Below are 20,854 nucleotides of genomic sequence, written 5' to 3' on the forward strand. Positions count from 1 at the left end.
CGTCTGCAGGTTTTGGCCTTAAGATTTATTATCTTTTTTTTATGTAAAGTAAAATATTGGAGAAAATGTGATTTTTGAAAAATGTCGTATGATCCTGAAATTAGGGTTTTACATTTGATGCTGTTGAAGCTTTCGAATGACAAAACAATAATGGGAATACTGGGGGTGAAAAATAGGATGTTGTGTTGTTGTAGTTTTATAAATAGTTATGGTGCTGTTAGATTGCTGCTAGACAGTCTTGTTGATCATGAATGAAGCTTCAAACTCCAAATCTAAATAAGACTAATTTGGAGTAAGTCAACGGTATATTTACGTTGTGTTGATGGAGCTAGCTGTCTTCCATTGCTACATGTCTTTGTGCTAAGCTAGGCTAAATGTTTATTTGACATCTTTAAATTTGAGGGGCAACCTAGGAGAGGAATCATCCTATAATTCAACCTCTTGTGACGGGAACAAAAAACTGGACGTCATTGAGAGAGCCGGGAATACCGGAGCTCCCAGTAACATCAGCTGCTCCTGTGACCTTTAACCTCTCACCTGGGTTTTTTTTCCGTCTCACTTTTCATCTCAATGGAAGGAGCGTTTCACATTCAGGCCCACCAAAAGAATCCCAAATTCCCAGATCTTCCAAATACAAGTCGAAACCGACCCGACTCCGTATGTAAAACAAGCTGTTTCCAGAGAAAAGGCTGATTAACGGCGGCGCTGCTTGACTCCGGAGAACAAAGAGAACACATAAACATGTGTATACGTGTGTGTTTGCACGCGGTGAAGTCGCTCAAACTTGGCGGCCTGATTGGTCGGCTTGATGATGCAAATGTTGCCCGTCACTTCGGGTGGTTCATTTAATCGCGTTTGGACCGTTGATTGCCGTCGTCTGTCTGCAGACACACAGGACGGAGTTTAAATAAACTTCAGCTGCAGTGAGTTCAATGTAGTGAATCATGTTTTTATTTGGACCGTAGATTTATGTTGAATTTATTTATTTATTTTAATTCAGTTTAACTTTATCTTATGGAGTTCAATTTTAAAACGTTATCTTTAAAGTTAAGTTTTAAAACTTTATCTTTAAAGTTCAATTTTAAAACTTTATCTTAAATTTTAAAACTTTATCTTTAAAGTTCAATTTTAACACTTTATCTTTAAAGTTAAATTTTAAAACTTTATCTTATAAAGTTCAATTTTAAAACTTTATCTTAAATTTTAAAACTTTATCTTTAAAGTTGAATTTTAAAACTTTATCTTTATCTCTGTGTCTTCTTCTGGGTTCACCCTTTAGACTGACTCAGTGACTGTTGCTCCATGAGTTCTTGTGCAGACGGCAAATAAATCTAAGCCAAAAGGGGCTCTGGAGCTGATTTATGGAAGATTGACGAGGTTGTAAAGTAGTAAAGAAAGCAGAATATCATAAATAGACATTCATTTTTGTTTAGCTTCTATTTTGTATTTTTATGGACCTTTTATTCTTTACATGTTCCTCTCGTCTTGACTGGATGTTGACACAGTGCCCTCTGCTGGTTGGAGTGGCGCATTACAACAAACTGCCTATTGTACTTGCAACAAAGGAGCAGAGCCAACAAAGCTGAAACACACACACACACACACACACACACACACACACACACACACACAAAGGAAGGCATGCTTCCCTTTGTTACAGACTCGGTCTGTTGTTTCAGAAGGAGCTCAGTTGCTGCTGTTGACAATTTAAGCAAACACACAGTTTATTTGTTCAACTGGCAACAAATTGTTTCAAATCTGCACACGTTCAAACACGTACATGCACTCACCATGCCAACTTTACCCTCTATAATACAGTGAGTGCACTGAGTGTAAGTACTTACGTTGTATATTTAGTGTATTCTGAAGTAGCTGTGGTAAAGTGGAACCACGTCAGCAGGACAAACTGCAGGTTTCTTGCAGCAAATGTGTTGAAATGTCCATTTATTTTATGTTCTTTGAGTTCAAAGTGGCTTTAATGGCACTAAAGTTCCAAAAAACAGCGTTACACAACATTAACACAACATTAACACAACATTAACACACACTTCCTGCTTCCTGTGCTTGTTTTCTTGACATGTTTAACCGTTTCTTTTTTTGTTTTTGACATAAAAACAAACTGTTGGTTCCTTCCAGATTGATATAGTTTCTTCTCTTAGGTTCCCTTTGGTCCACATAACCATGTTTGTTCTTCTGCACGCTCACTAAGGGTTCCACCTCCGGACCGCCAGGATGAAGTGCAGGTATGAATGCATGTAAATGTGAGAAACTAGAGCCTGGCTCTCTCTCTGTGTGTGTGTGTGTGTGTGTGTGTGTGTGTGTGTGTGTGTGTGTGTGTGTGTGTGTGTGTGTGTGTGTGGCAGCTTCCTGAGTAAGTAAAGGGTTAAAAAAAGCAAAGATAAACACAAATATGAAAGAAAATGTGTCAGTGATGAATGTCTAACTAGACCAGTTCTTCCTTGTGTTTTGAGTTTGAAACAAAATGACAACTTGCAGCATGTTCATCCTTCAGCGTCTGTGGTTTTAACTCACTGTTACCAAACCAGGAACCATGAAACAGGAAGTCACTGCTCCAACTAATAAGTTCCACATTTGTGTAAAGAGAGATTTTGGTACATTTATAATTTTTTTAAACTCAGGATGGATTCTGGCTATTTTTCCTCTTCACTTCCTGTCTCTGTGCTAAGCTAAGCTAATTGAAATGTATACTTCCCATAAATGTTGAATTGTCCCTTTAAATGTAGCAAATTGCTCAATAACGGTGACTATGATGAAACACTTCTGACCATGAAGTATATTTCCCTTATATTTAGAGTTTATGCAGAGGAAAACTTATTTTAATGTGTCAATACCTTGTTTTTTTCTCTTTTATATAAAATATCTGTAATAATTTAAAACAGCAAAATAAATAAAATAAAAATATATATTAGAAAAAAAAATGATTAGAAATAAATTATATACAATAATATAAAACTGCAAATATATATATTTGAGCTTTCATATGGGCTGGACTTTTATTGTATTTATGATGATAAATGTCTGCACATCACGTTTACATGAATAATCCGCATCTAATCTCTCATTCCTCAACATTCTGTAATCCCTCCAATCCATATATTCCCCCTCATTCTATATCACCGTATCATAATCTATACTATCCCTTTCCTGCCCACAAACAAACCGCCATCAACGCCCGGATGACCGCGCCAATCCTCCGGTAATCACAGCTCTGTAAGCTGTGACACGCGACAGCTTGTTGGGAGCTCTTCTTCACTGTCTGTCCGTCTGTCTGTCTGTCTGTCTGTCTGTCTGTCTGTCTGTCTGTCGCCATGTGAACCACACAGGAAGCCAGAAGAAGAGTCGCTACGCTCTCCAGTACGACCAGTGGCTTTCTGCTTAGCAACAGTTTAAAGTGAAGGCAGACAGAGGCTTGTTTTGTGCCTCTAAGTTGGTGTTAAACAGGGATTCAGGTCATTTCCTGTTAATATTACTACTACAAACTTCTAAGTCTGGTTCTACTATTTAAATATCTTTAAAACTGTAATACCGTACAGTAACAACATGCCTGGCAGAGTGGAGACATATTCCATCATTCAACACAAAAGAAACCTTTTGAAATGATTCAATCAACAACAGCTGTACTCTCTTCATAACGTCAGTATTTAGTATGTCCTGCTGCATAGTATTTAATGTGCAGAGTGACAAAAGTACCAGGATGTACTACTACTACTACTACTACTACGTTTGGTCGCATTTTGCAGTTTGCAAGCCGGCACGCCTTCCTGCTACCTTTTCTGACCCATAATCCTTTGAGGGTCAAAACTTAAGCTGCGTCGTGTTAACGAAGTAGAATGCCTGAATGTAGTGCACACTGCATACGTGTGTGTGTGTGTGTGTGTGTGTGTGTGTGTGTGTGTGTGTAGCAGTGTGCGTCTACAAAACCAAGTTTGTCTTCTTTTTACGCTAACGTGCTTCAAACTGTTTGGAACTGAGGCTGAGAGACGGGAGGAAATGTACATTTAACAACATATAGTTGTTGTGCATGAAAGTGATTTAGTAGGAGACATGGTTTCACAACAAACTGAATAAATTTAGTCAAATAAAAAGGATTAAATAATCTCTTAAATAAGCTTTAAAAAAACAACGTTTATACGGTAATTTAAGTGGATAAAAGTAACAGAAAATGTAATGAAACAGTTCAAGGGTTAAATGTAATGAATAAAAGAGCGTGGTGCTCGCCTGTTAGTTTATATACTTTAAACACACACACACACACACACACACACACACACACACACACACACACACACACACACACACACACACACACACACAGGATCAGCAGGGATAATCCTGCAGATCTTCCAGGACGCCATCTGTAGCTCCAACAAAGTGTATGTTCTGCTGCGTCACTAGAGGGCGCTGTGGGTCTGTTTAAACAATCAGCGATTCACAGGAGAGACACACACACACACACACACACACACACACACACACACACACACACACACACACACACACACAGATCTCCACACTGAATTCAAGCACCAAATGATTTATTGCGTTGTGGTTACAACAGAAAACTTGTTTCATCAAACATTAGTGGACATCGAGTGTTTGTGAAGACACAATAAAAAGACCGAAATCAGGAATCACCGAATCCATTCCTCTCCTTCTCTCCTCTGGTTTCCTCTCCTCTCTTGTTTCCTTTCCTTTCTTCTCTTCTCCTCTCCTATCTTATTTATTCTCTCCTCTCTTGTTTCCTTTCCTCTCTTCTCCTCTCCTATCTTGTTTCCTTTTCTCTCTTCTCATCTCCTATCTTGTTTCCTTTCCTCTCCTCTCTGGTTTTACTGTTAGTGAATCAAAACAACAAACTTGACGACGTCACCTTGAACTTTCACTATTTTCTGACATTTTCCTCTCCTTCTCTACAAACGCAGGAACGAGGAAGCGAAGAAGGAGGAGGAACAAGGAAGCGAAGAAGGAGAAGGAAGCGAAGGAGAGATAAGCCTCTGCTGACAGACGGTTTTCCCATAGATCCCTGCTCTGCTGAGTCGCCGCTTCCTCGGCCTCTAACGCACGACCTCATCTCCTCGCCTCGAGCCGTTAACACCCACTAATAACCTGAATTAACACTTTCACGACCTCTCCTCCTGGGAACTTGTTCACGGCGGCTGAACTTGACGAGGAAGATTTCTAATCGTAAATCTTGACTTGAAGTTCTCCTCTTCTAGAGTTTAAATATAGGTTTCCTGTCGATCAGTGGTGCAACATCATGGCGTTGCCGTCCTCTTCGTGCGCGTAGAGTTGAGTGACGACGCGGACGTGAGTGATCTTCTTCACCGCCTTGTGAAACAGATGCTTCAGGTCCTTCGACTCGTCCTTTGCGACGCTGATGTGGTGGGAGACGCGGGGGGGGGGGGGCGACAAAGGGAAGAAACAATTAACGCAAGATCTAAATCTAAAAATCTAAATCTTTTTAAGTGGAGTAGAACACAAACACAGGAAAGCATTTGTGACTGTCGGGATGAACAGTAACATGAAGAAAGTTACAAGTTTTAAAAACTTGTAAAGTAGAAGAACTGAGTTTTGTTAGTGACCAACTCACCAAAAATGGTATTTGTCCCCCCTCTGACGAAAACATTTGTATTTTGTGGACATAAAATCCCCTCGTCTGAATGTCTCTGTCTTTTATTTGCATTTACTTGAATCTTGATTAGAAACCAACTCAAAAGAAAAGAAACATCTGGTCAGGAGCCTAGATCTGGTCAAATATCACCGTCATGTTAGATTTTATTTTGAAATTCCACCTGCAGTTTCAAGATAGATGTCTAGTTTTCAAAATAAAAGCACTTTTTTTGTACCAGAAACCAACATTTGACCAGTTGCTTCTTCTTCATCTTCGAGGTTGTAATCAAGATGCAACTGAATGCAAACAAACTGCAGTGACACCTTGAGACAGTTCATGCTAACAAGTATTTGAGTCATGTTGCCAACCAAGCCAGTAATGTTATACATTTGTTTTTTTTACAATGCATAACATTACCTCAGTTTTTCTTCTTTGCAAGCTGTTCCTGTTGTTGTTGCTTCTCGGCTTTCCATTTCTTGTACTGGGCTATCTCGGCCATCTGCAAGCCGTGGGCCATTTGCCTGTTGGGACGAAGTGAACAGCGTGAACACAGCGCGCACACACACACACACACACACACACACACACACACACTCACACACCCAAAAGACCATCTTTTCCTAAACTTAACTAATATAAGTAGTTTTGCTGCCTAAACCGAGTTGTTTTCGTGTCGTGTGTCCAAATTGCACGAACTTCGTCACTGCACATCCTTGGGACCCCATTAACACACCCGCAGAGTGTGAAGTAGATCGGATGAACAATTCTTGAGATATGAGAAGGACACACAGACACACATACATGCAAAAGTAGTTTCTTGCAGGTCCAGATTAGACCACTTTGTGGTCCCCACAAATCAAAAAATCTAAATACATTCTGGTCATTTATCGTCTACATTAAGCATAAAAGTATTTGGTCTCTCTGGCTTTTTTTCTTCCATTACTATTTCAAGAGTTTGTGCAAACAAATCTCAGAAAGAACTCATTCTTTGATTTGGTTTCTGCCACCAAAATCTACTTAAGAAATCTGAAAAGAAGTCTGGGAATAATTTTCGGGGTTGATTGGCCAACATGGGTTGATGAAGGCGAACCAGTGCAGGACTCAGAGCTTACTGGGTGAAAAATAGTCGAGGCGTTAGGGGGAGCACAGAATACAAAGAGGGAGAAGATTAAAACAGAAAACTAAATTGCTCCTACCCGGTTTTGACTTCTGGAGGAACAGGAAGAGGTTTGTTAAATCCTTCTTTCCCTACGAGCCAGTAGGTCTCCTCTACTCCTTTCCCCTGAGAAAGAGACACATATAGTGACGGACTGCACTCCAACCACAATGCAGGAATCTCCGTTAATTAAAAGCATTGTACCTTGACTTCTTTCTTCCCTCTCAACTCAAAATTGTAGCCGAGATGTAGGTCCCGCAGGACTTTCACGGTACTCTGGTGAACATGGATCCTGTAGGCTGCAGCGAAACAAGAAGATGGAAAAAGAATAAAATAAAATAAAGTAGAACAAGAAGGAAGAGTTGTTGACGTCTTGCGAAATTACAAGAAAACATGCTTTCCATGCTTTCAGTGAAATTTATGAAACAGGACCCAACAAATGTTTGATATTTGTACTTTGCGACACGATCAATTGATTATCAGAATTGTTTCTGATTAATATTCTGTCGATCCAATTGTTTCATCTCTAATATCTTTATGACGGTATGCTTCTTTGTCAAGTATCTGATTTACAGGATCCGCCAAAAATTTTTTTTATTTCATCCAAGAACAGTTCAATTTTTGTACTTACGCAACCCGCTGGACTCCATACGAGAGGCGGTGGTCACTGTGTCTCCAAAGAGACAGTAGCGAGGCATGGTGAGACCTACCACACCTGCTACACATGGACCTGTAACACACACACACACACACACACACACACACACACACACACACACACACACACACATAGAGCTAATACATGGTTGAAGTTAATGTTATAACAAGGCCATTTAGTTTTTTGGTCGTCGCCATTTAGTTTTTTGGTCATCTCCATCTTGTTTTTTGTTTGTGGTCATCTTGTTAAATGAATATCATCAAAACAACCCATTGTCTTGGGTTTGAGTGGAGACCGAATGGGTTTACCCATTGATAGAGGGTAAAGTTTACCCTGTACTGGGTACTACAATAGACGCAAATTGATTATTGATTATTTTTTTCGTCCCTCCTGCCTCACCCGTGTGTAGTCCGATACGAATCCTGACAGGAACGTCGGGCATGTGTCTCATTTTGAAGGTTCCCACGGCGCTCAGGATGTCCAGCGCCATGTTGGCTATCTCTGCGGCATGCCGGTTGCCGTTAGGGACAGGAACACCCGACGCCACCATGTAAGCATCGCCTATAGTCTCCACCTGGAGTAGAACGAACAGCAGGTGTGAACTAATGTGATTTACCGCCAGAATGCCAGTGTGAAAGATAAGAGGTCGAAGCGCGGCACCTTGTAGACGTCGTGGTTTCCTATGATGGCGTCAAAGATCGTGTACAGGTCGTTGAGCAGGTCGACCACCTCGATGGGTTCGCTGTTGGCCGAGATGGTGGTGAAGCCGACGATGTCGCTGAAGTAAAGCGACACGCTGTCAAAGTGCTCCGGTTCGACTGTACCGCCCACCTTCAAGGCCTCGGCCACAGACCTGCAGGGGAGACGCGTTAGAAAAGTGTAAGAGATGGTTCACGATGAGCTTCATAATCTGCCATCGAAACTAAACATGGCGACAAAACTTTTTACTTTCTGCAATAATCCAAAATCCAATGAAAAAATCCCATTGGAATTTTGTCGAGGTAACCGGTACGATCCTAACTTCCCGTTGGCCTACAAACATACGTGATCTCTTCGTCAACTCACGGAGGCAGCATCTGAGTCAGCAGCTTCTCCGTCTTCTGTTTCTCGATCTCCAGCTCCTCCGTTCGCTCCCGGATCAGCTCCTCCAGGTTGGACGAGTACTGCTCCAGCATCCTCAGCATGGAGTCTATGATGTTGGTCTTCTTCCCCTTGTTGATGTTCTTAAACTGAAGAGAATTACAAGAAGTTTAACTACTTAAGTCCAGTATCAGCAACAGGCCCCAGTTTAACACCAGCTAACAGGATATTTTGTAATGTAATGTAATGTAACATCTACCTGGTCAAAGATCTCCTCAAAGCTCAGTCTCTTGTCTGGCTGTTCGCTCCAGCACTGCTTCATCAGCTGGATGCACTCTAAAGGAGCGTAGTCCGAACTCACCACCGGGCGAAACAGCGGCGGAGGTTTACGCAGCTTCTCTATTATTTCTATTAAACACAGAGAAACATCAGCTGCTGTTTGTTGTGTGTGTGTGTGTGTGTGTGTGTGTGTGTGTGTGTGTGTGTGTGTGTGTGTGTGTGTGCTCATTGTTTGTTAGCCATGCTAGCGGTTTGGCGTAGGGATGGCAATGTCCATCAGGCCTGTTTGATGCAGACATTCATGGCGCCAAGAGCACTTTGGTGATCCTTTAACTGATCGCCTATTGCCAGAAACAGGTTTTAGTTCTCTGTGAGAGTTTGAGCTAAATTCTAACACCGTCATGCTAACATGCTAAGCTAACATACTGACGCTTAAATGCTAGTATTCAACAGCATAGTTCAGTACAACTGAGGCAGATGGGAGTGACAGTAGGTTTGCGGGTATTTGGTCACAAACCCACAGTATTGGACAAATTTAAAGTTTGACCCGAGGATGGCGCTGAATAAAAAGTCAGGTTGAGCATCAAAGGTGTTATAATTAATCCTGAGGGGGACATGAATGTCTGCACTGAGTTTCACGGTAATCAATAAAAGAGTTGGGAACCTCACGGTGGCGCTCGAGGAAACAAAGTCCGTAGGATACATCCTCTGGAGACTAAACATCAGCACCACAAGCCGACTGAACCATTTAGCATTAGCGTAACATCTGCTAGCTCTGTTTGTTTTGATTTACGCCAGAAAGTGAGTTCAGTTCCCTTTAGAAGAGCTTTTGCAGCAATTGTAAACTTAACAGAAACAATATTTGGGACTTGTGCCGATCGGAAACTCCCAGTACAGTTGTTGTTTTTGCGTTTGTGAAGTTGTTGTCTTGCCTGTGGCGGACATGTCCATCATGCAGTAGGGAAGCCCTCTCACCACCACCTCCTGCATGATGATGGCGAAGCTGTAAATGTCTCCGGACAGCGTTCCGTGAAGCTCCGGCTGCCCGCTCCTCAGGATCTCCGGAGCCGTCCACAGCAGCTCTGCGGCACACAGCGCCGGGTTAGTTTTGCTACTACTGACACCGATGGATTCCCTAATCTGAGCTGCTCTCTCTCTCTCTCTCTCTCTCTCTCTCTCTCTCTCTCTCTCTCCTCACCATCTGCAGGTTGTTCCATGTAGGGGAACCTCTGGGCCTCCAGGACCTCGTTGTAGCCGTAGTCGGTGACCTTCAGGACAAAACGCCCGTCCACCACGCAGTTACGGGACTTGAGACGAGTGTGGGACACGCCGCGGTGGTGGAGGTACTTCATACCCTGAGACAGAAAACCAACGCAAGTCTCAAGCACTTAAGTACAAAATTTGAATTTGAGGTACTTTACTTTTCATGCCACTTTCTACTTCTACACCACCAAATCCATCTGAACAACTTAGGTAATTTACAACTCAAGATTTTGGCGTTTTTTTAAATATGAAGAAAAACTAATCGCAATGAAACCAGAAAATCTATTGTCTATTATTGTGATAGTTGTAATTTTTTATGGAAATGCGCTTCGTGGTTCCAGCTTCTCTAATGTGAATAATTGCTGCTTTTCCTTATAATTATTTAAATGTGGTTTAAAGGGGCAGTGTGCGTGATTTGGCACCATCTAGCGGTGAGGTTGCAGATTGCAACCAACTGAAACTTCTCCCGTTTGCCAAGCGTGTAGAACAACAACAACAACAAAAAATTCTCCTGGGTAAAAGAGCTGTGTCTATTGGGGTGATTGTGACAACAGAAGCTTTACAAACCGAACAATCAATCAACTAATGGAACGATATCAGCAGATTAATCCATAATACAAATGATCTACCTCAGACAACTATAACAGTAAAATCCTGCTTTTAAATGAATGCATGAGCAATAATCCTAATGATACTTTAAGTGCACTTCCCTGATTATACTTACATACTTTTACTGAAATACTGAAGAGAGTATTTTTACAGTGTGATATTAGTACTTTTGCTCAAGTAACGGCGCTATGGTGCTGAAGTAGCAGACAAAGTTGCATTTGCAACTTTTTCTGTCTGTTTTGTCTTGGATGTATATTAATCTATAAACTCTATAGCTAGGGGGGGATTTGTTAACGCTGACCTTAATCAAATCCAGCAGCAGCGACGACTTGAACATCCAGTCGAGTTTGACGTCGTCGTTCAGCAGCAGGTCCTCCAGACTCCCTCTGGAGCAGAACTCGGTCACGATGGCGAACACGCCGCAGTCCAGAAAGAAGCCCAGGAAGGGGTTCACGTTCTCGTGACGTATGTCCTTCAACTGCAGAAAGCAGCGTTATGTGACAGCTGTGTTTTGCGTGACACAGCGTTAAGCCGACGGATACTGTCTTTGTCACGTACCAGTTCAAACACATGGCTGGTTTTGGGGTTGATGCTGCTGAAGGACCCACCGGGAAGTCGCTTAAGCCACGCCCAGTCGCCCTGTAGGAGAGAAAACAAACGAACTTCAGCTTTCTCACTTTACTTCTTATGATAGTTATTATTTCTCTTGATCTGTCAATTGAAACATCAGCTCTGGTCCTTATAGACAAAGCATAGACTGCATATGAAGACGCTGTTTGACTTGGTTGTGTCCCATTATACTTAACGGTGTATCCCCATGAAGTCAGAAAGATCAGAGACATGGTTTGATTTGAGTTGAAACCAGGCAGCAACCTTCAGGAGCCAACGCTTCATGTGTTAAAGCTGCATTCTCTCTAGTGTCCACCAGGGGGCGACTCCTCTGGTTGTATAGAAGTCTAGTCTAAAATGACTCTACTTCTCTCTTGATTTATTCCCTCAGTAAACATTGTAAACATGAGTTTATGGTCTCAATCTCTAGTTTACAGTCTTCTTCAATACAGCATGATGTTCATTTAGTACAGGTTAGTAGGGGATGATTTAGGGGCGGGGCTACACAGTGATTGACAGGTCAATGAATGAGTCGTTATACAGTTTTAGAAAGGACTGGCAGGAGCGTTGTCATTAAGCTCTGCATATTAACATCGACGTCTCACCTCGAAGATGACGACGTTGGAGTTCTCGTAGGTGGCCGGTGATTGGGTGGAGACCGGCGACGCGGCGTCTGATACGCTCTTCATGCCGCTCGCTCTGCCGTCGTCCAGACTCAGCTTCTATGAAGGAGACGACGTTCAGGGCGGGACAAAAAAGTCCTTCATCAGTTCTAGTTTGAGCTAAATTTTGAGGACAACCTCGGTACAGTGGTGGAGGAAGTACTCAGATCATGTATTTATTATTTAATGTAACAATGCTACTGTGTAGAAATATTCTGTTACAAATAAAAGTCCTAGATTCAAGATTCAAATTTAAGAAAATAAAATAAAAAATCAATACATTTTAAAAAAAAATTAAAAAAATAAATAAAAATAAAAATAAAAATAAAAATAAAAATAAAAATAAAAATAAAAATAAAAATAAAAAATAAATAAAATGAAAAATAAATAAAATTGAACTGAATCTAATTTAAGGTTAATTACATTTATTTTTTTAATTGATTCAATAATTTTATTTTATATTTATTATTAAATATTGCTTTTGTATATATAAAAATCAAATTATAAATATTGATGTATTAATGTGTTCCCCATGTTGCATCTGGTTAAAATGGAACAAATTTTAATTACTTCATGTACTGCTGTGTATCTTAATCTAAACTATATTTATTTAATTGAAATCAACACTGCATGGTTTCAGAGGGGCTGACCTTATTGCTCAGCGACGGGTTGATGAATGTGACGTCAGCCAGCGTCAGCAAGATCCGGTTCGGACCTTTGACCAGTCGGATCTGAATGATGCGTCGCCTGGTTCACGAGTTACAAAAACCTGCTTCATTCGTGATCGATAGTAACAAATAAACTACAAACAGCTACGTGTTCTTTTACGCTAACGTGATGATTGCTATTTTAATAAAAGACATTCTAAACAAAACAGGATCCAAGAGTTCTTGTTGACTTTCTACCTGATGCAGTAAAAAAACGCCACTCCGAAAACTGAGGCGGCCATCGCTCCGAGGAACATGCCGACGGTCGAGAACAGATCCACGCCTGGGACAAGAAGAAGGGTTATTATGTGTGTGTGTGTGTGTGTGTGTGTGTGTGTGTGTGTGTGTGTGTGTTCCTAACCCCCTGAGCAGAGGACTCCAGGGGTAAACCAGCAGGACGAGTCCTTCCTGGGTCCATAGCCACGAGGGAAGTGGATTTCTCGACCCGTGAAACGCACCGAACCTGCCTCCATGTCGATCCTGTCGTCAATCAGTCCGATCAAGGTATTAATAAGATAAGATAAGACAGAACTTTAATTCTTTTAATACCAACATACCTAATAGAACAGTAATACTGTGCATGATATTGAGAGTAATGCAACTCTTTAAAATGTGCGTATGGCCCTTTAACTCATTGGTTCTCCTCACACACCTGTACGTGGGCCTCAGCTCCCAGGAGACTCCGTCCGTGTCCAGGATGAGGTAGTCCAGCAGAGCCGCTCCGGAGCCGCTGGTTCTGACGGGGTGACTGAAGCCCTGAGACGTTATAGAAGTCATACATGTAGTTGTATCATGCCGGGGAACTTAGATCTTTGGGTTTGGATGCTAGAAACCTGAGTAAAATTGTACGGTAATGATTATTTCTTCAACTGTGAATGTAATTTGGAGAAGAAAACAGTTAAAACACGTATAATTACAGGTTTAATTCAAGACACTGTTTCTTATCAATGCTGCACTGGATTGCTTTAGATGCAACTTGATATTTTTTGGCAAATTAACGGGAATTTGAAGTGTTTAGAAATGCAAATACTGAGACGGAGACTAGCTCCTTTATCTCCTTTATTATTCATATTTGTGAAACCTATGTTACAGCATGTATTTATGTTTCTATTTTTCTTCTATTGCCAGTATATTTAAAAAAAATCTCTATTCTGCATGATTACAAAAGCCCCATTTCTAAATATACTGGTGTTAAAGTTTCCTTCTTATTGTTAAGTTATATTATTATAATTATTATTATTACCTGGAAGTCCATGTTGCCGGTGTGTCTTGCCAGGTTCCCCCCAGACATCCACTCCCCAGCTTCCCTCACCCGACTCACGGCGTGAGCCATGAAGAGCACCGAGCTGTAGACGGTGCCAAAGAGTGGAGACACCTGCGGGACACACGGGCAGGTTGAGCTGCCATTGCTCAAAGGGGAGGGGGGGGGGCGTCACAACAGTGCACAACAAAATGTCACCTGCTGAGGCTTCAACGTCCCGGCCACCTCCCCCCTCTGCACGGCCTCCCCGTAGGCCTCGTAGAAGGACGCCGAAGGAGAGTCGACGGTGACGGTGAGCACGGCGTCGTACGCCCGCAGCAGCTTGCGGTTGCTCTTCAGGGCCGGGTAGGTCACGTTGCGGTAGGGCAGGCTGTAGAGCAGGGCGTCGTAGGGCACGAACACCAGGGAGCCGTCGATCAGCTGCATGTCGTAGGCCGTCTCCAAGAGACGCTTCTGGGCTCCGCCGCCGATCAGAGCCGAGTGCATGCAGAGGACCACGACTAGGACGAGACGCGGTGGATTAGGACGCTGAAGGACGAGCGGGTCTCATTCATTTCAAACCGATAAGAAAGTAGAACAAATCACGGAAACTGGAGCTCACGTCGTATTTCTTTCATCTTGCGGAGCTTCGTCAGAGTTCGTCTGACGCCGTGAGGCGTGTTCTCCATAAAACTGACCAGTCGGACTGGTAGACCGTGAGTCCTCAAGGAATCAGCTACCTGGACGGGACAGAGACGACATATGTACGCATTGACAAGGGGGAATTACACCTATAGGCCCGTGGGGGCCCAAAGTGTCAGGGGACCCCTGGACTTCAGGCACAAATTGTAACGCAAAGACGTACCGACCAAGAAGAGATTCACAAGGTCCACAAAGAAACACCAGACACGGCAAAGACACACAAAATGATCACAAAATGATCACAAAATGATCTCAAAAAGACACAAAGCGACAACAAAGAGACACAAAACCACGAAAGAAGTCACAATAAGAACACAAAAAGACAGAAAACAACTACAAATGGACACAAAACCACCAGAAAAAGACACCAATGGTTCCCAAAAGGCCCAAGATTACTGCAAAGTGAAACAAACAGCCAGAAAAAAGACAGAATTACCACAAAGATTCAAAAAAATGACCAAAAAAAGACACTAAATGATCAAAGAGACACCAAAACAAAACCCACAAAGAGAAGCAAAACCATGAAACGAGAGAGGGAGTGTGTCCAGGGGCCTCATGATACAGTCTTGGCTTCATAAGGAGCCAAGACTGGGTTCCTCTGTCATCTAAGAGTTTTCTAACAGAGAAGAACAAAAAATTCAAACCTTGGTGGCCGTCTCCACCCAGACGTCCTCTGAGGAGGAGACGATGGCGACGTTGGCCCACCTGAAGTACTTTATGACGCTGAGCAGCACCCAGGTGGGCCTCGGCGTGGAGCGGGCGAAGGTCGGGTGGCTCCGCGCGTCGTCCAGGTCGTAGCCGACGCACCCCCACGGAAACAAGGCCTGGTGGGAGGAGCCAGCAGAGGAGACGTGACCACGCGTACCGAACCTGAAGTCCCTCTAAAACACGAGTTCCCTCAGGGGACCTACTTTGTTCCAGCCTTTGCTCAGCATCGATGCAGCGTCGCAGTAGCCGGGGTTCGCCGGTCCGACGTAGCTGGACGCCTTGGTGTGGAAGCCGATGAACTTCTCCAGCGCCCTCGACGTCTCGCACGGCTCCTGAAACAACCGATGCATAAATTAATCGATGTCTCCAAACCGGCCAGTTTGATTCGTTCCACGCCGATGGCGCTGAGACGGGCGTCGCACCTGCAGCACGGTGAAGTCGAAGGTCGCGGCGCGGGACAGAACGGGGTCCTTGTTGATGCGGTTGACGGCGAGCTGCGCCGCCACGCTGGGGAGGGCCTTGGCGAAGAGAGGGTCGCAACCCCACGGGCCCACGACGCCGACCCGGAACCAGGCGGCCTGAGCCGGGCAGGGCAGCGAACACAGGGAGGCTAGGAGGACCGGGAGGAGCCGGAGGAGGGACGGAGGGAGCAGAGGAGGAGGAGGAGGCGGCCTCCATATTGGAGGTAAGAAGATGAAGGCACATCGCTGTGGTTGCATCTCAGAGTTCAACACCTCCAGAGCTCACGTGAACCAGGAGGAAGACCAGGAGGAAGTCCAGGAGGTGCTGCTTCTCTGGAGAAAAGTTAGAGTTTCTCCTACTCAGAAAGAACAACTTAATTTCACTTGACATTTTTAAGTTGGGACAACTTTACAAAATTAGGTAAATACAATTTAACAAGTAGCTATAAAGTAAACACAACTTAATACTAATAGTTATATCTACTTAACCATTTAATTGCCACGCTTCCTTTCATTCATTATTCCCATTAAAGGACTCCTACCATGCGTTCGACGAGACGGACGGCTCCTCTTTGAGTCAAATCTTCTGCAGCGATGGAAGCTTTCATCACTTCCCAGGCAGAAACGTTGTGTGTGTGTGTGTGTGTGTGTGTGTGTGTGTGTGTGACGACCTAGAACAAGTGTGTGTGACCCGTCCTGTCAGATTATATCAAATCCAATCAGGACCTCTGTAGCTTTAAGCCGCATCGACTGAGATGAAGATGAAGGTGATGATTAGAGTTGGTGCAACAAAACTCTTAAAACTCGGGTTTTTGTCGATGGAGTATAATTTGGAATGATAAAAAGCGGGTAAAGGATGTAAAAACAGCCGTTTAGTGCCGAGTCCCTGTTTTATTTATTAAAAATCCTCCTTTCGGATTAAATTTCATCTGCATCCTGTGAAAATAAACACTCCTCCGTCTCAAAAAGCAACATTTTGAAGCTCAGGAAACCCTCAGTTTGTGCTTTGCACGTCTCATTACCCTTCTCCTCATTCATACTGTTCATATTTCATTCAATAAGTGCAGTGCTGCTCTGAAAGCTAGAGGGCAGCGCGATACAGAAACACCAACTATCCTCTGGGGTCGGTGCAGAACACTGTTGTGTGTGTGTGTGTGTGTGTGTGTGTGTGTGTGTGTGTGTGGAAGTTACACAATGTGCACAAATCTGCACATTTCTGTCACTGTTTTCCCTTCTTTACTTCTTCAGACTCACCCTCTCCTCTGGGGTTTACTCGGACGTCATGATTCAAAACATGTTTGAACGTTTAAAATCTCCAAAAAAACCCAGAAGTGAGGTTAAAACCAGATCAGGAGGAGTAAAGGCATCAAAGTGTTCTCTCTCAGCAGCAGTAAACCGTCGCCGTGTGGTTTATAGTGTTAGAGGTGAGGCCAAAGGCAGCAGGATCACTTCTGGATAGTGAAGCTGTAACTTGACTCGACCAACATTCTGTCATAAGCAAAGCAAATCGGTCCAGATGTGAAGTCCTGACCTGCCAGAGGAACCCTCGTACTCTGTTGACGCTGAAGTTCATGTTGGAGTAAATCAACTTTAACACCTTTTAATAAACATTTGTATTTCTAAAAAGTGTGTGACAAAATGTTTGATCCCACAAAATGATGTAAGATATTTGAAAAAAATAGTTGCATGAAGATTTTTGTGGCTCCAGAGCAAGTGGCAACCTCCGGATCTGAAAAGTGAAGCCATTGCAGAAGTGTCTTTAAAGCTGCATTCTCTCTAGTGTCCACCAGGGGGCGACTCCTCTGGTTGTATAGAAGTCTAGTCTAAAATGACTCTACTTCTCTCTTGATTTATTCCCTCAGTAAACATTGTAAACATGAGTTTATGGTCTCAATCTCTAGTTTACAGTCTTCTGCAATACAGCATGATGTTCATTTAGTAACTTATGGTCCAAAAAACCAAGATGGCGACAGACAAAACCACCGACGACAAGTTTGAAGTGTTGAGTTAGAAAGAAGTGAGCTCACCAGCAGACCTCTGTAGCTCCTCATCTCTGCTTGAGGCAACAATAGACGCTACCAAACTGTCAGCGGTGCATGTCAAGTTGCATTGTGGGTCATGTAGGCGCCAAAGCCGACACATTTTCAAAAAAAGTTAAGTTTGAATAAAATTAAAAATTATTGTCCTGGCCAAGATGGATAGAAACATCATGAGGCAATCGGCATTAGAGACAGAAATGTGATTAAAAAGTCATTAAAAACATCACCAATACATTCATGTTAAAGATCAACATGACATTGAACACAACAGGAAATGTAGTCTTTGCTTTAAAATCACTAAAATAACTAGCTTTACTTTTTGGTTGATTGAGGTACAACCCATTGACATACACACAAAAGTAGACCCACCTTTATTTGAAGGGTTCTTGGGCCAAAAAGTTTGGGGACCCATTGTAGAGGTATTACACATCTTCCACATGGCTGTTTTTAACAAGCAACATTAACGTGTAACTATGGATGAAGAAGCATATTTTCTAAGGTTTCTAATTATTATTTTGGTACGTTTGATTTTGCTCCATCAGTGGAGGTCACAGGAGTGTTTCTGTCTATCGCAGAGTTCATTTCTACAGCAGAGTTCAGCCACAGGTTAATGTACACATCCAGACCGTCTCCTTTATGTCCAGCTGTTGACAGGCTCTGCCATAAGCGACTCTTTGAATTGATCACAAGCTCCTTCTTTTCTCAATGGCGCACATCTTTATGAAACAGCCACTTAGCGGTCGCTGACGGAGGGGCGCCTCATTCTCAAGACTGGCCGGCACCGCGGTGTGTCCAGAGGTGGAGGGGCTGGAGGAGGGTCTCCAAGCAGCACCACACAGGAACAAAACTGGTTTTCACATTCCATCAGTGGCGACCATCCCCTGCTTTATGGTCTGTTTGACTCTAAATGGAGCATAATGTACTAAATGAACATCATGCTGTATTGAAGAAGACTGTAAACTAGAGATTGAGACATAAACTCATGTTTACAATGTTTACTGAGGGAATAAATCAAGAGAGAAGTAGAGTCATTTTAGACTAGACTTCTATACAACCAGAGGAGTCGCCCCCTGGTGGACACTAGAGAGAATGCAGCTTTAAGACGCTTCCGCATTGTCTTCACTCGGCAGAACCGGAGGTTGCCGCCTGGTGGGCGACAGTAGCTGAATAAAAGGCTCCATCTGGCGGCCATATTGGATGTCCTCTAAACTATGTCCCAACTCCATTTGGCTTATTGAGACATGCTAAGCATCAACTTAGCATTAGCCAAACTTTAGAATGCATTTTGTCTTCATGGTACAAAGAACAAATGGCTAACGGATTACAGTCCAGCATTTTGAGAAACCAAGTATTTGTTTTCTTGGCGACAGTTAGATTTGAATATTTGAACCACTCCGATATGGAGCTAGAGCAAGGAGGCGATTAGCTTAGCATAACGATAGGAAGCAGGCGGACACAGCTAGCTTGGCTCTTTCCTTCCAATCCCTCAAGCTTACTAAATTAAATCTTGGTTTGTCATGTAAAAAAAACCCCAATTCATACAAATTTAGAGAATAGCTGGTTAACATTGCGTCGCATTTAGCAGCTAAAGAACAAGATATTTGTATTTCGAGAATTAATGCTAATATTGCTCCTCAACTGCCATGTAAATTGGCAACTGATAGCAAACAAGGTTGTTGTTATTATGGTCGTTGTCAATGTTGCACTGCTCCAAAGAGACCAGCAATATATTAATGCAGGTTTAAACAACTTTTCCATCAATTCTTTGGTCAAATGTAAATCTGCCTTTTGTTCTCTGCAATCTAAACAGGTTTTATGTTAGCAAACTAGTTACTAAGTGTGAATTAATTGGTAATCTCTGACGTGATAATCTCCATTTAGTAGCCTAAATACTTGATTTATGAGGCCAGTTTTTAACTTACAAACTTGTGCAACAAAGCTCCAGGACACCAGTCATTGTTTAGTTTACTTCTGTTACAGTAGACCTACATAGGTGTATTTAATAGCAGTCAATTCCACATTGACTTGCGTTGAAACATCCATTCAGTGGCTTTCTTTTCTTTTGCCGGCCCTACCTCGGTCAGTCTACAAACCTCCCTTATCTGATGTGGTCTGTAATCTGACCGCACATGAAAGGAGGAACGATGAAAAGTCAGAAATGCAGAAAAAAGCAAGAGTGACATGAAAAATACGAACGAAAAGGTATTTAAACCGACCGTGCCACCCAGAAACAACCACACACACACACACACACACACACACACACACACACACACACACACACACACACACACACACACAAACTACATTTTATTCTATATTTCAGAGTCAGTTAACTTTTGTGTTTCTGTCTCAAACACACATGCAGGGTTTTCCCTCCTATTTGTGACTTTTCTTCTGGCGTGTGACGCTGAATCACTCCATCAGCGCTGACTCGCACACAATGTTGCTGTGGTTGCTGTTTATTCGTTATGGCAACTAGAGGATCCCTAAAATGTCTCTCTAATCTCACTCCTCCCCGTAGAGCTGCAGGGCAACATTCAGCATTTGCTACAGAGGCTGTATCGTCGGGCTATATCATAAACCAAACAGAGTTATCTGAGAGAGCTTTTTGATCGGGCTGTGTTGAAGAGAAAGTGATGGTTCATGCTCAAGATGCTAAAGATGTGATTGTGATCCAACCTGAAACACACACCAGGAGATGATATTTCTATGACAGTTTCTATAAATCCAGGTGATTATTGGGGAAAAAGCTCTTTGAAGCTACAGCCAAGTAAAACCAAGTCAGGCTAAACCTAGCTTAGCTTAGCTTGACTGAAAACAGAGGGACACAGCTAGCAGTCGGTTAGTTTAGTTTGCTTTAAAACAAGTGTACACAGTTAGCAGCCGGATTGCTTAGCTTTTATGAAAGTAGAGGGACACAGCTAGTATGTTGCTTGAAAACAAGGGACAACAGCTAGCGGTCGGTTAGCTTAGCTTGACTTAAAACAAGGGGCCACAGCTAGAGGTCGGTTGCTTAGCTTGACTGAAATCAAAGGGCCACAGCTAGCGG

At 42.8% G+C, this 20,854-nt stretch overlaps 1 protein-coding gene across 1 annotated transcript; it reads right to left on the bottom strand.

Moving 5' to 3' along the window:
• Positions 1–5,340: 5,340 nt before the first annotated feature.
• On the bottom strand, positions 5,341–16,021 carry gc2 (guanylyl cyclase 2). Its single transcript, XM_068713854.1, has 24 exons — positions 15,725–16,021; positions 15,506–15,634; positions 15,239–15,418; positions 14,515–14,632; positions 14,112–14,413; positions 13,896–14,027; positions 13,305–13,408; positions 13,014–13,132; positions 12,851–12,935; positions 12,596–12,692; positions 11,889–12,005; positions 11,233–11,313; positions 10,976–11,152; positions 10,001–10,157; positions 9,735–9,884; positions 8,783–8,931; positions 8,509–8,672; positions 8,104–8,296; positions 7,843–8,017; positions 7,417–7,515; positions 6,990–7,084; positions 6,826–6,911; positions 6,047–6,150; positions 5,341–5,392 (listed from the first exon to the last, which is right to left on the bottom strand). The coding sequence occupies exons 1-23, from the start codon at positions 16,019–16,021 to the stop codon at positions 6,048–6,050; spliced, it is 3,309 nt and encodes a 1,102-aa protein (XP_068569955.1). The 3' UTR covers positions 5,341–5,392; position 6,047.
• Positions 16,022–20,854: the final 4,833 nt, after the last annotated feature.

Source organism: Cebidichthys violaceus, unplaced genomic scaffold (genome assembly GCF_023349555.1).
Source record: "Cebidichthys violaceus isolate CVI_PGR_0920_01 unplaced genomic scaffold, fCebVio1.0.p SCAF_19, whole genome shotgun sequence".
In the NCBI taxonomy this organism is placed as follows: Eukaryota; Metazoa; Chordata; class Actinopteri; order Perciformes; family Stichaeidae; genus Cebidichthys; species Cebidichthys violaceus.

Bases quoted from the DNA above. Each gene is read 5' to 3' on its own strand.
- gc2 (XM_068713854.1), bottom strand. From the start codon at position 16,021: ATGCAACCACAGCGATGTGCCTTCATCTTCTTACCTCCAATATGGAGG. The intron at 14,633-15,238 runs GTTTGAATTTTT...TGTCCCGTCCAG, and splicing joins GGGTGGAGACGGCCACCAAG to GTAGCTGATTCCTTGAGGAC. The intron at 7,085-7,416 runs GTAAGTACAAAA...GTTTCGCTGCAG, and splicing joins TATGGAGTCCAGCGGGTTGC to CCTACAGGATCCATGTTCAC.